This window comes from Dermacentor andersoni, chromosome 6 (assembly GCF_023375885.2).
Source record: "Dermacentor andersoni chromosome 6, qqDerAnde1_hic_scaffold, whole genome shotgun sequence".
NCBI lineage: Eukaryota > Metazoa > Arthropoda > Arachnida > Ixodida > Ixodidae > Dermacentor > Dermacentor andersoni.
Genome location: NC_092819.1, coordinates 2,226,105 through 2,245,042, shown reverse-complemented (window position 1 = coordinate 2,245,042; position 18,938 = coordinate 2,226,105). Strand labels below are relative to the sequence as shown.

The window sequence follows — 18,938 nt, the reverse complement described above, 5'->3', positions numbered from 1 at the left end:
GGCAAGCTTATCCACTTATTAAAGCAAAGTGCTCTCTGGAATTCCCTGGCCATCGACACAATGTCCTTTGGAATGCTGTAATTACATGTGAGCCCCCTGCAAAAGCATTGCAAAAGCTGCAGCGCTTGCCTACGTACTCATGTGCAACAGCGCAGAAGGGAGATAGAATGGTAGACAGAGGAGACAGGGAATGCATAAAGCCAATGCCATGACAAAAGAGGTGAATGATCACCTTTTGCTTGTGGTCGCTTGCATACATGAGATGATTGCAGGAGAAGAGAAAGGCGCTGTGAGAAATCATGCTTCATTTGTGGTCTCCAATAAAAGAGACGCTACTACTAGACATGGCAACAGTTGTGGACAAACTACAGTAATAATAATAATAATAATAATAATAATAATAATAATAATAATAATAATTCAAGGTATAGTATGGCACATTTCTGCTATTTCTGAAAAATAAATACTGTGCAATACTGTACTTTGTCCATGCTGACAACTGACTTGGGGCATGCAGAGGCAAAGCCGCATTAAAGCACCACGGTGTCAAAATGACTATATGCAAGTGGTGGTCCAGCATCATCAACCCTTCAGCCACAATGTCTCTACCCTGCAACACTGGGAGACCGTGCTGTGTGACGGAAGGGTGGCCAGCGGGTGCTGGTTCATCGGGCATGGGATGTGGCAGCAGGTTTTTCTCCTAAGGCTTCCATCAAAGGATTTCTTTGTCTTACCAACCATGCGATGGGCTGTGTGAGGGAATGACAATGCTAACCTTCTTGCAGACTGCATACAATGGCGCACAACAACGGCTCGAGCAAACATGTCTTGCTGTGCACTTTGTGTACCACTTAGACAAAGGCGAGTGATGCATGCAAGGTGACATTTCACACCGCATCATCACTGTTGCATGCCATCGAAATCACCGCCAAATACTGTCAATGAACACAAAGAGCACAGAAAACCTCCCTTATACTGATTCCCACAGTGTGTGGGATCTGCATGTCTTTTATTTTTATTGTGATAGCAATTATATGGACACTCCAAGCGAATTTATGCCATTGTTGTCACCGTGAAGTTTTGTATGTACAGTAGAACTTCATTGATATGTTCCCGCTGCGTACGGTTTTCCCGGTGCCAACGTTCACAATCGAGAACACAAAAAAAGACCCAATAGAGTTACGCTCGTTTTTTACCGGTTCATACGTTCCTGGAAAACATGATTTTTTTTGGTACCAATGTTCAGTACGTTGCCAAACTGCGATCGTATGATTTGTTTGCCGGCCGCTAGATCCCATGTAAACAAGAAAATGCGTGAGCTGCGCACAATCGAGAACAGTACATAGCTGCCCGCTGCGGCAGCTTCACCGTGATACTGGCCCACCCGTCCCACGTGAAAACGTCGGTGCACACTCAGTTTGTCATTTTGATACCAGCAAATCTCCTAGGTCATTGCACGTAGCATTCTTAGCTGTCACCACCAATCCTATTGCAATAAGCATCTTCGCGTATCTGTTTCACAGCACGTGGTGCCATCGGAAGCGTAGCGCATAATTTTCATAGGCGATAACCAAAACATGTTGTCGTTCCCGGCTGCAGACTGTGAGCGTATACATTTTCCGACCACTACATCCCATGTGAAAAAGAAAAGGGGCGAGGCGCGTGCAATCGAGACCAGTATACGATCGCCCATCTCACATGAAAACAACGGTACACACAGTTTATTATTCTGGTACGAGCAAATCTCCACCTGGGTAATCGCTGCTGCATTCACAGCTATCCCTGCCAAACCTTGTGATAAGCATCTTCACCTATCTGTTTTACAGTACGTGGTGCTTAGTGTCAGTGGTAGTGTATTGTGCACTCTTGTAGGCCATAATTCAGACGTGTTGCCGTTCCCTGCTGCAGGCAGCGCAATATGGGCATCACGTTTTGCTTCAGCGGCATCCGGAGTTGCCCAACAGCTCGATTTCGTTTCGGTTTTCCCATCGCCCTCTTACAACACCACACAACAGGAAAACAACAAGACGCGTCTCGAGCTGCCGGTGCACCACCAGCTCGGCGCGCGTTGGCATCTCGTGCCGCAACGATCCACGCGACACTTCGTTTTACGCAGATGTCATCAATAGTTGAGTCTGTCAAATTTTTTTGGTTATTTGGATTGTACGTTTTCCCGGCTAGTACGTTTTTTTCCAAAATGTATGAACAATGTTCTATGGTATTTAGGTATATGTGTGCTATATGCCATGCTATGCTATATGACATGCAGTATATGCGGGTTATATTGCCACACCATTCTATCACTAGAGTTGCTCATACCAAGTCTTACATTCTCGACAAAATTATTCCTCAGAATATACAGAATGGCAGCCCACAAACAAATATGAAAGAAAACACCAACAGCGTGCACCTTTTATCTGAAATCTTCTCATACTTATAAAGTGCAAAACAACAGCAGAGCTCAAACCTGAAAATCTAATTTTATTGCTGCAGCTGTGCACTACCTCTGAGATGGGCCCAAAAAAGAGATTTGAAATATACCAAATACAGAAAAGTGGTAGTAAAGTTGCTAAGAAAGACATTGGCTTTAATTAATACACGTAAATGAAATTTTCTGATGGCATGATTCAAACAGAGGACGCCTAGCACAACAGCTCATTTTTACTTAGCTTATGTATATTTCAATCCATACTTCCATTACAGCTACGAGTCTCACACTTCGTGTGATGTTCTAACATGTTGCCATCGCATTCATTGCTTTTCCTTTATGGTGAAACTGTAACATTTTAATCGAGCCGCAGCTTATTACCATGCAGTGTGCTCCTACGCAGGTATTTTTTTTCTCCCATGCAAAATGAGTTCGGCTGTGCAAAACAAGAGTGTGAAGGAGTAAACAAAACATCCTGTTTACATCTCCATTCTTTTTATTTAAAGCCTAATTGTAAAGCATTCTTGTGTGAATTCTGCTGGTGTTGGCTCTGCGTGTCCAGCGTTTGTTCATTTATATGTCGCAGTGAAACCACGTTAACATGTACCTGGTGGGAACGTGGCACTAGACATATGGGTACTCACTAGACAGTAGTACCCAGCAAGTACAAATTAGTGTCTCTTGATGTGTGCTGCCCAGCTAGCAACAAAGAAATAAATGCCATGCCACAGTAAATGTTGCCTAAAATATGCACAACAAGGTTTCTTTCCTAAACAATTTCTGCCTCTCTAACATTACCATGTGTCACCGCGAAGGCGAGCACCATTTAGAAACTTTGGCAGAGAACACAGTGGCAAAGCTGATGACTTGTCCGGCTTTCCCTGATGTGTGGATGCATGTTTCAGATTTTTCAGGTTTCAAATTTTATTAGTGCAGTAGTGTTATAGATATTTAAATGCCTGTCGTATTCAGGAGGAGGTCCCATAGTTTGAGATTGTAGGGGGCCTCCTCTGATGACAATTCAGGAGAAAGATTAAATTGCCACGACAAAACATACTAAGAAGTTATTTGTTACAGCGTGCAGTATAACTTTAACTGAGGAGAATGCAGTGCAACAGGACACAGACAAAGGAGACACAGTACACTGAACGAGTACTTCTTTTGTTGTGTTATTTTTGGCATTTTTTTGTCGCTTTTGCCACGTTTTGGTTCTGGCACTTAATGTGTGTGCACTCACATAAGTGATGTTAAAAATTGCATGAAATGGTTGCATCTTTAGGTAGATAAAATTTTCAAGTGATCTGGCATGGCAGATTGTGTGTGAAAATTTGATATGCCTCTGCTGCACACACATGAAGAAGCGGTTGGCTCTAATAAAATTTCAGTTGTAAAGAGTACTTATTCCCTGTACTTTGTCTTCTTCGTCCGTGTCTTTTAAGGTGAAGCTTCCTTTGCGAACTTCGGGCGTCTTGAGCCTATCTATCTATCTATCTATATAGCCTCCTACGTCGTGATGCTGTCATAATTTTTTCTGCAGTATGTATATCAAAATAAACATGGGGTGGAATGACATGCATGCATATATAACATGAATGACGTGTCATGTCATCAGTGGCATGACACATTTGTCATGGCATGTATGTCATGACATGAATGGTATGAATGACATGCTACCGTCATGGTCATTTCTTTAACTCAATATATAGGGTGTGTCCGGAAAGTAATGCTCTTATTTTTTTCCTGGCGCTGTTATTAGATGTACCATGACCAGATTGGTTGGGTTAGTGGGGGGGAGACTCTTCGCTTTTCATCATTGTCTAGCAAAGTCTGCTCCAAGCTTTGGGAGCATCAGGATCGCTGTTTTCGTGAACCTCCTGATAGTGCTCTGTCACAACGTGTGATGGCATCCAATGCGAACAACAATAAGTGATCAAGCTTTGTGCTAAACTCTATAGAAGTCTTGCCGATACCTACCAAATGATTCAGCAAGCCTACGAGAATTTTGCTTATACTCTCAAGTTCGAAGGTGGTTGAAGGCGTTTAAAGGGGGCCGAGAAGACACGAATAATGAATCCCACTCTGGACGGCCATCAGCGAGCAAAAGTGACGAAAATGTGTCTCGTGTTCGTGATCTTTTGAACACCGACCGTCGAATGAGTGTGCGGATGATAGCACAGACTCTCAATATTCCGAAAACCACCGTGCATGACATCGTAAGCGACAATTTGAACATGTGGGAAGTGTGCACCAAGGTGGTCCCCAAACTGTTGACTGATGACCACAAGAACAACTGAGTGGGGATTGTGAGCGAACTTTTGGAATGTGTGCAAATTGAACCTTATTTTTTGGACAGTGTCATTGCCGGCAAAGAAACATGGGTATTTGAGTACGACCCTGAGACGAAGCACAAAAGTTCCGAATGGCACACCTCGGAGTCCCCTCGTCCCAAGAAGGCAAGAATGAGCAATTCGAAAATAAAAACACTGCTAATTGCCTTTTTCTACACCAAAGGTGTGGTTCACAAAGAATTCGTACCCTAAAGGCAGACAATCAACGCTGTCTTCCACGTGGATGTGCTCGAGAGATTCAGAAAAAGGGTCCTCCGAGCGCAATAGGATATTGCCGAAACCTGGCACTTGCAACATGACAAAGCTCCCTGCCACATTTATCTGCGTGTATGGGAGTTCCTGCCCAAGCACAACTTGGTGACGCTGCCCTAGCCCCCCAATAGTCCTGACCTGGCTCCTGCATACTTTTTTCTCTTCCCGAGAATCAAGAGCACCCTGAAAGGAGTCCGTTTTAGGACCATCGAAGCCATCCAAATCGCCGTGACAAAGGCTCTAAATGAGGTTCCCATCGATGCCTTCCAGGATGCGCACAGTGAATGGCAAAGTTGCTGGCAAAAATGTGTAGATGCCAGAGGAGACTACTTCGAAGAATTCAAAACGTTTGTAACGATAACTTGAATAAACATTTTTTTATGGATAAAATTGCATTACTTTCTGGACACACCCTGTATATCAGGATATGAATTAAATGCATGCATGAGGCAAGCGTGAGTAACATGACATAAATGTAATGACAGGATTGACATGTGTGTCATGACATGAATATGACATGGATTTCATGACATTTAGTGTGCATCAAGACATGAATGACAAAGCATACAAGCCCATATCATGTCATGACATCACATGCTTGTCATGGCATTTATGTTATGACATAAATAGTATGAATGACAGACGCTGTCTTTATCATTTCTTTAACTCGATATATATCTGTATATGAATTGCATGAATGCACACATGACCTGACATGAATAACATAAATGTGATCACATGAATTACATGCGTGTCATCACATGAAAGCCATGAATTACATGAGATGACATTAATGACAATGTCATTTCATGTCATACTTGTCATGTCATGCACACCTGTGTTGCCACATATATTATGATACATATCTAGTTAATGAAAGAACTATGATGTCATCACCTCATGTCATTTATGTAATTCATATGATGCATGTCATTTTAACGCGATAGCGTTAAGGAGCTCGTGTCACAAAAAAGCCGTTGTCGTCGGCGTCAGCGGCGTTGGCCGTGAGTGATAAATCCCAGAAGGCACTTCATAAATGAAAAACATCTTGCAAGATGGGCTGGTGGGAATCGAACCAGGGTCTCCGGAGTGTGAGACGGAGACGCTACCACTCAGCCACGAGTTCGTTCCTTCGAAACAGGACAAAATCGCTTCTAGTGAATGCGGTGTTGCCTTAGAAACCTGCCGTAGAAAGTTGTACTGCGGTGTATATCGGTAATTATGACCATGTAACTTACAGAAGTCGCAGTTTCACGAGTAGCGAAGTAAGTTTCCGCTACATTTCTTCTGCGCTCTGTGCACACGCAGAGCCATCTTGCGGCAAACACAGAAGACCCCCTCCTCGCAATGTACGGCGCTGCCCCGACACATGGCGCGCCACTCGCCCCATGATCGCGTCCGCCTTCATGGCACGTCGGGACCCGGCTATCTGTGCCGACCGCGACGTTTGGCTGGCGTAGCGCATTTGAGTAGGCGGTGGGAACGGGGTGCGATAACGCTATCGCGTTCTACTATTGAAGGCGACGCTTAAGCATCCTCCAATTTTTATTCATGTCATGTATACCCTGATATATAATCTGTTAGAAAAGGGAACTTACATTAATGACAATCATGACATGAATGATATTTATAACATGACATGAATGTTATAAATGTGATGGCTATAATGGTTTGAATGACATGAAATGGATTCCTTTAACCAGATATATTCTGGATATGTGCAGACATTAATGACATGTCATAAAATGATTGGCATGAATGTCATGGTCTGTATATCAAGCCATGACATGATTCCCATTAATGTCATGGCATGCATGACAAGAGTTGGATAAATTCATGACATGCATGCACGGCATGACATGACTTATGCGGACCCAGTAGACCAAGTTGTCTACTAACTAACCCAGGTCGATGATTATATGCTCGTGTTCGTAATGCCTTGATTGTTGTTGCATCATAATTCCAGCTTCGTAATCTGACTCTCGCCTCTAATACTCACGTGCCATCTGTGCACAAGCGAGGTGGCATGCATATAAAAAGGTCATGGCATCTCGACAGCAGAACACCAGCTCATGGTTGAATTCATTCAAACAGCGCTTGAAAGGCAAGTTTCCTATGAGCATTGATTTCCGAGTGCAGGAAAGCAATGTGCTGCCTCCTCGTTTCTCCGAAAGCTCATACCGGACTTTCCTGGCCCTTCTTGGCGTTACCAGGCCACTTAATCAAACATTGAGGCACGCTCTTCAACGGTGCAGTAGCGTCCGAGTACAACAACGCTGGATCGAATTCCACTATGGCAGCATCATCACGGCTTTGCCAAGGTGAGTATTGCACCATGCCACTTATCCGATTGGCCATAAGAGGACACAGGCTTCAGGTTGTGCTACAGTTTTGCCTTCAAGTCACCTGTTTGTCTCCTCCAAGTGATTCCACATGCTGTCGTCAGGGAGCATTCAGTTTCTGCGTTCCTTGACTATCTAACACCTCCATGCTGCTTGTTTACATCAATTCGGTCGTTTGTAGATACCATGCAATCGTCATCACCGTCATCGTCTTCCTGCTGCTGTCGTCATACATGCGCTCTCATGTTAATTCTAGTTCACTGTACTCGTGTCACACTCACAAATACTGGATTTACGCAAAGATATTGGTCAACCTGGTCACGCTTTGCGGAACTCTAAACAATGGCTACATAGACAGCTGCCTGCAAAATGCTTTGCGTAACGCAGGGATGGAAGTGAAACAACAATGTGCCATCTTTCACCAAGCCACCGAGCTGCACCAACTTGCGCCAAAACACTAACTTCGAATGAAGTCACTAAATTTTGTGGAACGTTCATGTTCAGTGACAACCACAGAGCCATGTGTTGGCTAGCATTTAGCCCTATAAGCCATGCTAAAGCAATTCGTTTGAGTGTCAGCATTTGGGTATGTTTGGTGGTGCATTGAAACTTGGTTGCACAAAAAGGAAAATAATTTGTGCTACTATACATTGCATTGAGAATGTTTTATGTACAGTAGGACCTTGTTGATATGTTCCCGTTATGTACGTTTTCCCGGCGCCATTGTTCGCAATCAAGAACACAAACAATGACACAATAGAGTTACGTTCATATTTTTAACAGTTTATGTGTTCCCGGTAAACACGATTTTTCAGCACCTGAATCCAGTACGTCGCCAAACTGCGATCATATGATACATTTTCCGGCCGCTAGATTCCATGTAAACAAGATATGCACGAGGCACATGCGACCGAGAACAATATATAGCCGGCTGCCAGGGCAACTTCACCACAATACTCACCGGCCCGTCTCACGTGAAAACACCGACGCACACTCACCTTCTCATTTTGGTACCACCAAATCTTCTCCGGGGTCGTTGAACGCGGCATTCACGGTTATCACTGCCAATCCTATTGCGATATGCATCTTTGCCTATCCTTTGCCTATCTGTTTCACAGCTTGTAGTGCCACCGGAAGCGTAGCGCATGCTTTTAATAAGCAGGACCGAAACACGCCACTGTTCCCTGCTGTAGACTGTTGTCATACACGTTTTCAGGCTGTTGGATCCCATGTGAACTAGAAAATGCGCGAGGTGCACACGATAAAGAACAGTATATAGCCGCCCATCGCCCATCTCACGGGAGAATGACTGTGCGCACAGCTTCTTATTCCAGTTCCAGCAAATCTCTCTAGGTCCCATTTGGGAGGTCCCATTTCAATTTCTAACTACGGGACCTCCTTCTGTATATACTTATCATGTAATTATCCCCATTTTTGTCTTGAATAAAACTGATTCTGATTCTGTCCAGGTCATCGCACGCCGCATTCACAGCTATCGCCGCCAAACCTATTGTGATAAACATCTTCACCTATCTATTTTATAGTGAATGGTGCATAGTGCTTGGGAGCGTACTGCACACATTTAGTAGGCAATAATCAAGACATGCCGCCGTTCCCTGCTGCAGGCGGCGTAATGTGGGCATCACGTTTCACTTCGGCGGCATCCGGCGTTGCCCCCCAGCTCGATTTCGTTTCAGTTTCTCGTCATCCTCTTAAAATCGGAGCACCACCAGCTCGACGTGCGTCGGCATTGCGTGCCACAACAGTCTACGCGAGGCTTTGCATTGCGTAGATGTCACCAATAGTCGAGTCTGTCAAATTTTTTAGTTACTTCGGATCGTGTGTTTTCCCGGTTAGTATGTTTTTTCTCACGTTTTTTTTCCAAAACGTACGAACGAGGTTCTGCTGTCCTTATGCATTTGCGTATTATGCGGACCAGCTAAGGATGATTTGAACTGGCACTGTTTTTATGGGGCAGTCAGGAAACAGAGCCTCGCTCTCAGATGAATGGATAAGCATATGGTCTGTCATTAGATACTTAAGACTCACTTGTACACTCTATTGGTAAATCTTTGTCAATTAATGGTCGAACATCATGCCTGTAACATAAAAATATATTTCGCACAAGCACACGTCAGGTTACCAATATGGTAGTGTGGCATGCTGACAAACAAGCTGCTTGCTCTCATGAAACTTGACCAGAAATATCCAATGGCAACTCTAATCATCACTCAAGTTTGCGCTCCAGGTACTCTATATTCTGCACAACCACAGAATACAAAATCAGACTTTTGTGACCGCAAAATTCAAACCGAGGATGTAATATCGGTTTTTGTCTACTGTAGCGGCCGAATGGAGGTCTTAAAGGTTGGAGAATGTGCAAATGACAGAAATTACGTTCGCGACAATGATGTTCACAACATGTCTTGCGCAGATCTACTCCAAAAGCTTTAAGAAATAATTGTTTGGCATTCGAAATATCAGTTGCAGTTTTACATTGGCTTTATGGGACAGCCCTAATAATCGAGCTTGTGCAAAATATTGGTGGATGACGCTGATCGTAAAGCTACTGAACACTTTTTTCCCTTTATTCTTTTCATAAATGTCAGTTTCTTTTTTTCATCCTTTCGCCAAGTTACATGGAATACTGGCAAACATGCAGTGACCAACAAAGCAACTTTGAATTTATTCTGTGGTACTCTGATACCAACTCAATGCCACCAAGGATTAATACATAACTGAGGGCATTACGCAAGTGGTGTTCATTTATGTGGGTATTTTTCATAGTTGTCACAATCAGTATTTCTTGTTCATTGTGCATGAATACATCTAATTAGGTAACTTTATGAACTCACCTAATTGATGAAGTGTAAATTGAAAAGTTCCTGAGGATGTAAAACATGAGCGATAACTAGGTTTAAAGCAACCTAGGATTTGCATTATCAAGTATCCTTATCCAATAAGTGTGGTAATTGGTGTTAGCTAATTAAACTTAAATATTAGTTGCTTATGCAGAAAAAAAAAAGATCTCTTGACTAGCATTAAGCCTATCAACATACAATGGGTGCTGTTTGCGTAAATTCCATGGTACTTCTTTTTTCTTAGCCAAATTTAGTTGGCATGTCCAGTATGTAAGTTAATAGTGGTTTCCAAGGAACACATATGGGTTTCCTTTGTCAGGTTTATAGCATTCTTTTCCTTTAGCGAACTTTCCACCACCTTGCGGACTTCTGCAGAACTGATTTGCCATAACTAGTGTTCTGCAAAGTCAACTAGAGAACATCTTTTCTTGATTTGGCTGTCTTTCACTCATGTTGAGCTCTACCTATCATGCTCCAAAATGTGCATCTTCTCCAAAACTAACAATTCCTGCTCCAGACCTGCTCAGATGTGCCATATTTGCTGCTCCCAGTGCTGCTCCAAAACTCCCTTGCCTCTTCCATCCCAGCAAAACATCAATTCCCAGAGTGTATGGGATCTGCAGAATTTTTTTTTTCATGGCAATCTCCTCAGTTAAATATGAACCAACTTGCCCAAATCAAAGTCTCGCTTGATAACTTTAACTAGAGAAAGTGCTAATAAACCGAACACTATGCACTGCTTTACAATGAAATCCAATGAATGACTCAATCAAAAAGCAAGTATACAGTGCAGTATGTACAAACACGAACAAGAAGCCAATAAAGGGCAAGTATTATAAGCAAAAGCTCAGCGCTAAAGTAAGTAGTAGGAGAGCACATGCTAGAAGTAATAAGCTAGGAAAACAATGAAGAAAATAGGTTTACCAAACGTGTAAAATATTGTTGCGGTGAAGAAAAGGATGAAGCTGAATTAGACTAGAGGAAGACGAAGTCTGGCAGTTGCCTGAACGCCATATACCTCTGTTGTAAATATACATTATTTTATACTCGTGGGCCTGCTTTCTTCCTGCAACAATATTGTCACATGTATTTGTTTATCCTTTTTCCAGGGACCACTTTTCATCGACTAGCAGCTTAAATTTATCGCTCAGCGATAAATTTTAAAAAATACACAAGTTATGGTCTCACCATACCTTGTGTAATCAGGTTGTATGTCCGTCATGAATAGTGTTGTACTTTCTGGAAAGTATGCAAGCACCAGCGATTACACTGGAATCTTCCACGAGTCATGTATAAAAGCCGATGCGCTTGACCTGCAGATCAGATTTCGGTGATCGACAAGTCTGCTCACTGCTATCATTGTGCTACTTGTTTTGATGCGCACAGGGCCGCCCAATGAACAGTAAGCTTTGTGACTTGTGTTGTGCCACTGTTGTTCACCGTCGCTACCACAGGACAATATGCAAAGAGCAAGAACAGTGCAGTAAATAGAGAACAATATTTTTTACATCACTAAAACATGCAATGATCAAAAACAGCTTCACTAATTCTGTTTCTATCATGTACAATTTTTTAATTGTTTTTATACAAGTAAGTAGGCTGCGATAATTTTATTAGCAGTGAAAGTTTCGTTCCAAAATGAAAGAGGTGAAAACATGACTTTGTTGCCATAGTTAGCACCTATTTTTGGCAGAAGGAAGTTGTTACCTGAAGGAAACCTAGTATTGTTAGTATTGACCAGGTATTCTGCTGGAATTAACAAAATTGAAGCTTCATTCATGAGAGATGAAAAATGTATGCCACCTGTAACTGACTAGCTTATTGACTGTGAGAATGTTATTGTTGTGAAGGAGTTTGTAATTAGTATGGAATGGGCTAGATGTAAGCAACTGTATAGCTTGATTTTGCAATGTTTGTAATGATATCAAGTGTGAGGCACATGTATTTCCCCAACATGATATACTATAAATGTGAGAGATTGTTTGTACAATGATCTGCAGTTGAGTGATACCAGCACTGCTTCATTGAAATGCATCACTTGCTACCACGTGGTACTGATCGTCTTGTGTGATTTGTGCGCAGTGCATCGCCTACTAAGTGCACATGGTCATTGTGCCACTACGCTTGCTATATCGTACGCGCACATTTGTTGGCAAACTGCAGTGTCTGCATAGTCAGGTTTTTAGAGCGCAGCTATTGGGCACCCATTCCTGCATTTTGTGTTGGCATCAACCCTTTGCATTCTCCCTTGGCGTAACCGAACAAACGAGCACAGCAAAGGATGAAAGAGCAAATGTGGAGAACAGTGGGGGATGAAAGATGGCGATGGCGAAGAGAGCTTGAGGAGGAAAGCAAAAGGGAGGGTATTGGGATAGCGCAAGAAGAAAAGTGTAGTGCCATGCAAGATGGGCTCTGCGGTGACCACTGCTATGAGATGATGCCAGAGTAATGCGCCGTCGTCTGTTTACCGATGGCATATGGAGAGTGCATCGACCAATACCATATATGGAAACAAAGTGCTGCATGAGTGGTCTGTCTGCAGCGGCTGCTGCGAATTGCGTCACCTACGCGTCACCCATGCGCTCTGCGTCCCATGCACTCCCGATTAGTGAGGCAGTCGTGCCACACTTCGCTCTGTTTGCTATGTGCTGCACAAGACAGATTGTCCATGCCAACCAATATATAGTCAAATGAAGATATGTATAGAGCTGGGCTCAAATTTTGCTTTAGGAAGTATTGGAATCGTTGGTGAATTTTTTTTTTCATGCTCGTGCTCATTCTGGCCATGCACGTGTGCAGCACCTCTTGTTGAAATAATGTGCCAATGGCGAGCTGCTTTCATTTCTGCAAACAAAGTGCACTTGAAGAGGTCATCCCATTCAAAGAGGCAACAGAGAATGAGGGTGTGTTTTAGTTGTTACCTATTAAAAGCCTGCAGCACTTTTACAAGGCACTATGCACTGCGCCACCTGTGCGACCAAGCAGCTAGCCGACAAATGCTTATCGCAATAGGATTGATGGCCATAACAAATAGTAATATTACTATATTACTCTAGGGCAATAAGTCATGCTGGCGCACCCGGAAGGGGTTATATTCTTTCCCGAGGTCCCCATATGTGCACTTCCAATGTTTGAAACCGGAATTATTGGCAGACTGGTCTTTGCACTTACCAAAAAGCAGATCTCCTGTGGCACAGTGTGGCACATATTTTTTCAACCACTTGTAGAATAAGGTCACTTGTTTCCTGCTGAATCCAATATTCTGGACTCCAAATTATTCTGACTTTGAGGTGGTCCCTACCATCGAATTATTAGTCGGTGACTGCAGTCTACCTTTTCTCTACCTTCATGACATAGCATGCTGGAATGATGTGCGGTATGGAAGTAGTGGCTACGGATACACAGCTAGAGTGTACCTATTTCAAATTGTTGCCGTATTTACTCTAATCTAATGCGCACTGTTTTTCTGATAAAACGGGTCCAAAAATTACATGCGCATTAGGATTGAGTACAACCCTAAATCTGCATTACCATGTCGCCATAGGCATTTCAAAATGGCTGCCTCGTACGCGTTTCAAGCCTAGCTGCCATAGATTCCTCAATGTGCAGTAGTGCATGTGCTTAGGTTAGTGCACCTTCTGTCTTCCCGTTTTGTGTGTTTGCTCTGTCAGCATGGAAGTGCCGACTGCGAACACACGCCGAGTTCATGATGATGGTGCAATTAAAAGGAAAGTGATGACGTGTGCGGAGACGGACGGAAATCGGGCTGCATTACAAGCGTTTGGAGTTCCCGAAACTTGCGTGCGGGACTGGTGCAAACAGGGGCCGCATTTTGAAACGATCCACTTCAGTGATACTATTGCCAAGGCAATAGTATCACCAAAGTGGATCATTTCAGAATACGGCCCTTGGAGAGGCGTTCTACTCTGGCGGCTGCTGCAGCTGCATGACCCCTATCTTGAAAGCGATCTGCTATGGGGAACCAGCACTGGATAGGCGGCGCGTCGAAAAGAGTGCGTTGCACGCCGCCCTGGCGACGAAACGTGGCATATTCAAGCCTCTCGACCAGACGACACGTCCGCGGCCGTTTCATAGTTCGCACATATGGTTCGCATGTTTCCGTTTTTCGCGCCGCTTTAAGTGGACAGTTTCCGTAAAGAAGCTAGCGCCATCAAGTGAAGAAATGACGAAAGGAGCATTTTAAGCTTTATATATCTTTCACAGTGTGTCGCGGCGAGCACGTGCGTTTATTTAACGGTTGCACCGTGTGCCGTTCCCATGCTTGTGTGGCAGCCTGCCTCGCAAATCTAGTAGCTACGGCGCCGGTCTTGCAGCGCTATGGTTTCGGAAGTATTAGTTGGCCTGAAGACATTCCATACTTCTCTGGCTAGACATAAGAAATTCTGATGTTACTTGGCCACAGCAGTCAATGGAGAAGAAAGCTTTATCGCATCAGCTGACTCGGGCAAGCAAAGGTTTGAGTGCTCTGCTGCTTGATCCGTAACAACCCTGGCTACATTTAGCACTAATTACATAAATTTACCGGATGCATCTCAGCGCCGAGTCCTCATCCGCATGCGCATTTTTAAAAACACATAGGCGGCTTAGTCGCGCGTGCGCTGGCAGTATGCGCACACACCTCATATTACAAGGCAGCTTCCCTGCCACATAATTCTTGCCAATGAATGGAAACTATTTACCTTTCCGTATCGTTTGTTTGGTGTGGTGGCATTGGAAGGAGCTTGGCGGTGGTATTGCGAAGGAAAAATGGTTGGAACACATGCCGGATGGTGCATGCTATTGCTCATTTTGTTTCCGATGAAATGCTGACTGCAGATTCTGCGGTTTGGCACTGGCTGCCATGGCTGACCGTCTTCACTATTGAATAAACCAAGCACACACGCGAAATTCGATTTAGAAACCCGCCCGACACCGCTTGACAGGGCGACAAGACGGGAACTTACTCCACTCACCTGACTGCTTGGATGCAACACCGCCTCCGTTCTTGTTCGTAGGGTTTAGATGGAAAAACGCAGAAAAATACATCCTCTATCATTCCAACGTAGTTGTTACACTTGTATATGCAACAGTACTGTCGGCGTCCTTTTGTTTTCCTTAGACTTTCAGCGCATGCAATGCCGCTACCAGCAGCAATTTTCGTCCGTGGGAGCGGCTGCATTGTGCACCTTCTGACCGCCAGGGTGGCGCTGCAGGCGTCATGAAAACTCCAGCGCTGGTTCCCCATAGAGGCAGAGTCTACACATATAGGTGCTTGTGATGCCCAAATATGGGGACAAAGGTTCGTGCACTCAAAGGTTCTAACGGTTCTCTTAGCTGGAGCCTCTGAGAACCCAATTGAGGACAAAGCCGTTGGTTTCGAACACACACAAACTTTTAATGGAACTAAAAAGGCTTAATATAAATAGAAGAAAATAGAAATTATGAAAGAAACACTCAAAAAGACATCACGGCAGTAAGAAACACACTTGGGGCTAGTATGAAGTTAACTAGTGCGCGAGTCCGGGCTTGCCATGACGGCCGGGACACATAACAGTCTCGACGCGGCGACGCGGCGACAAGCTGACGAAAGGAGTTGCGCCGGTCTCACCAAAGGTTGTGGTGTAAGTTTATTGACCGGGCGACCGGAGCGCGCCAGCTCTGGCTTGGAGAGGTAAAGCAGGCGGCTTGGTGGCACGAGCAGACGGCGGTGGCGTTCTGGCCGGGCAGCTGGGTGTAGAGCTCGGGCCCGTAGCCCGACTGCTCTCGTCCTGCCCATGGGCGCAGAAGCTTGAACGCCGGCCTCGGGCAGCAGGCGGCACGACAGACGGGGGCGGCGTTCTGGCCGGGCAGCTGGGCGTAGAACTCGGGCCCGTAGCCCGACTGTTCTCATCCTGCCCATGGGCGCAGAAGCTCGTCGGCCTTGAGCAGCTGGCGGCACGCTAGGGTAGACTGGCGATGCACAGGAACGGGTTGGCAGGAGGCCCCGGTCGGGTGAAGTCCTGGTGGCTCGGGTCCGGAACCCGACGGCCCGTCTTCAACTCCCAGTCCGGTGGTTGACCTTCTCCTGGCGTCTCCCCCCTTCTGCCAGCGCACCACGCTTTTTCTTCTCTCTGGCCGATTAGGCATTCTCCGATTGGCTGCCTGACGTCCCGTGGTCTTTCCTAATTGGTTTGCTTTTCTTCTTTTAGTTGCTTTTCATGCGCCGGGCGTTCACATGCTGGACGCTCTTCGGCGTTGTAGTTTTTCTCCTTCCAGCACAGAATTCGACTCGGCGCGCGCACTCCTTGTCGTCTGCTCCTGTCCATCCCGGCCACCGCACCATGTCGCGCACCACACATCACAGTGCTCTGCACTGTATTCTCATCGCTTAGTTCATGTTGAAGCGAGAGGCTGCACAAAGATCAATTCGCTCACTCCTGCTATCACACTTCCTTACTCCAGCATTTTGACAGAGAGTTTCCACAGCTATTGAGTGAGACATGTTCATGTTTGCTTGCGTGCACGCGACACCATGCTTGTTAATTTAGCTAGTAAGCGAGTGTTTGATAAAACTGCTATCCTTACTTTTCGTATAGCTGTCTACTATTTTGCAATTGCAATCGATGCTTCGTCTTTCGGGTGAAACTGCGACTTTTTTTTTTTCACAACTTTAGTCTGTCGGGAGTAAAGCTTTGTTTTTGCAAATGAGAAAAAGTTATATTTCTATATATAAGAACGAGGTGCGTGCAACTGTAAAGGACATTTTTAAGTCATGGCTAACAAGTGCGCATTACAATCGAGGGCGTTTCTTTTTTCCTTTTTTTTGGTCACAGAAAGCGGGTGCATGTTATAATCAAGGCTGTGTTAGAATCGAGTAAGTACGGTGTCTGTTGTGCCCTGTATGTTTCGTTCTTTTAGATATTGTGAGTGGATAACATAACTGACTTGCCGATTATAAAAATAATTAACCAGTTTATCCTACATGCTTGCGGGAGAGGCAGGCACAATGCAGAAGGTGTCGGACTCATTCTGTAAGAGTCGCGTCTCATTCTACACAAGCATATATTTCCTTGTGGAGTTGTTGCATACTCTTGCAAAGGGAGGCTGGCCACCTTGCTCTCAATAAGCCACCGTCCTTGATGGCGCTTAGGCATGATGGAACACTTTACCTGTAATACTCAAGCTTTCTTGGTTATAAATTAAATGTTGGTTGCCCTATTGACACTGATGTGCGAGCTGGAAAAAAAAAAGAAGAAAGATAGCGAGGAATGAATTGGAATGAAAGAAAGAGGTCAATAACTAAAAGAATTTTAGGGTTCCACAACCACTGTGTAAAATTACGACAAAGCAGTGCCACCATTGCTTGGCTCAGCCTTAGTGAGAACTTTGCATACATTGCTGCTCTTTCATTTTTTTTGTCCTCTGACTGTGAGAAATGCGCAAACTGAAATGAACACAATTTTGCTGTCTTTAAGGACAAAAATCTGGAACTAAGAACCCCCATATAGAATGGCACCATTATGTACGAGAGCACGTTGTTCTGTTTCCAGAATAATTTAGCACTGTTCAGGCATGACCCATCCATCATGGTGCTGCTGCTTCCTCTTTCACTGGGAGCTAAAGGCCTCAACCTGACGGAAGCCACTCATGTGCTCCTCGTTGAACCAATTCTCAACCTTGGGGAGGAGCTGCAAGCCATAGGGCGGGTTCATCGTATTGGGCAAACACGGTGAGAATTCCTTGTTACTTTATCTTTGTTTTCCATTGAGAATTATAGCAGGAACTTAGGTAAACAATGTTTATTAAAAATCGTGTTGAAGTGCCCTCGGCATCCTCCACGTTACACATTACAAAGAGTCACGCACAGTACACAGATCAGTGTTATGCATATCAAAAGAAACATACTTAATATGCAGCATGCACTTGACTGAAACATATGAAGAAAAAAAAAAAAGAAATGAAAGACAATAAATAATAACAAATCATACAAAGCCTGCGAATTCAGCTCCTGCAAACTTTTGGACATCGATTCTGACTACAGTAAGAGGAACCTGGATAGAAACTTGTGGATTATATGGTGGCAGTTATGCCTTCTGGAACAAGGGACGCTACACAACCGTGTATTTCGAGTACTGTGAATAAACACCATATTTCTTAAAGTGATTTTAAAAATGTGCTGCTTTTGTTCTTCAAGCTGAAGTACCATGTAGTCAAGCACAATGTGAACGCAAATGTGGGAGCATTCACTGATCCAGTGATTGTGCCATTGGAGGGCATTTTTGACATAGCAGAGACGAGACTGAATAAGTCTGCCGGTTCTCAACCTCAAATGCTGTTCCTTGTTGTATACAGCCACCAATGCTGCTGATGTAGTACACTCGTTTCCTTTCTCTATTCGCTTTTTTTTTTCTTGGCTAGTGCATTTTCTTTAAAGCACCAAGTAGCGGTTGCATTCCAATTATTTGTGCATGCACAAACAGACGGAGTCAGTGTTTCTTCACGCCAGCTAGACTTTAATTTTCATATTATGTGTGACTGTACATACAAGAGTGTGCTTGTTTGTGGAGCATATCATGGGGTACATTGGTTCTTCAAGTTTCAGTTCTGAACAGTGATGGCATTTCAGGGAGCATGCAGTATATTTAATTCTGGAGGATTACTTGCCTGCTTCGTCTGAAATAAACTAAAAGCATGTATCGTCTGTGGTGATGATAGAAAAAAAAAGAAT

At 44.2% G+C, this 18,938-nt stretch overlaps 1 protein-coding gene across 2 annotated transcripts in view; it reads left to right on the top strand.

The window, feature by feature from the left end:
• The window catches only part of LOC126521592 (E3 ubiquitin-protein ligase SHPRH), a 314,627-nt gene that overhangs the window by 289,082 nt on the left and 6,607 nt on the right, over nucleotides 1-18,938 (top strand). For both annotated transcript variants that reach the window (XM_055065743.2, XM_050170285.2), the window contains one exon: nucleotides 17,761-17,939. In XM_055065743.2, coding sequence (XP_054921718.1) covers nucleotides 17,761-17,939 — 179 coding nt within the window. The remainder of the gene's footprint in view (nucleotides 1-17,760; nucleotides 17,940-18,938) is intronic.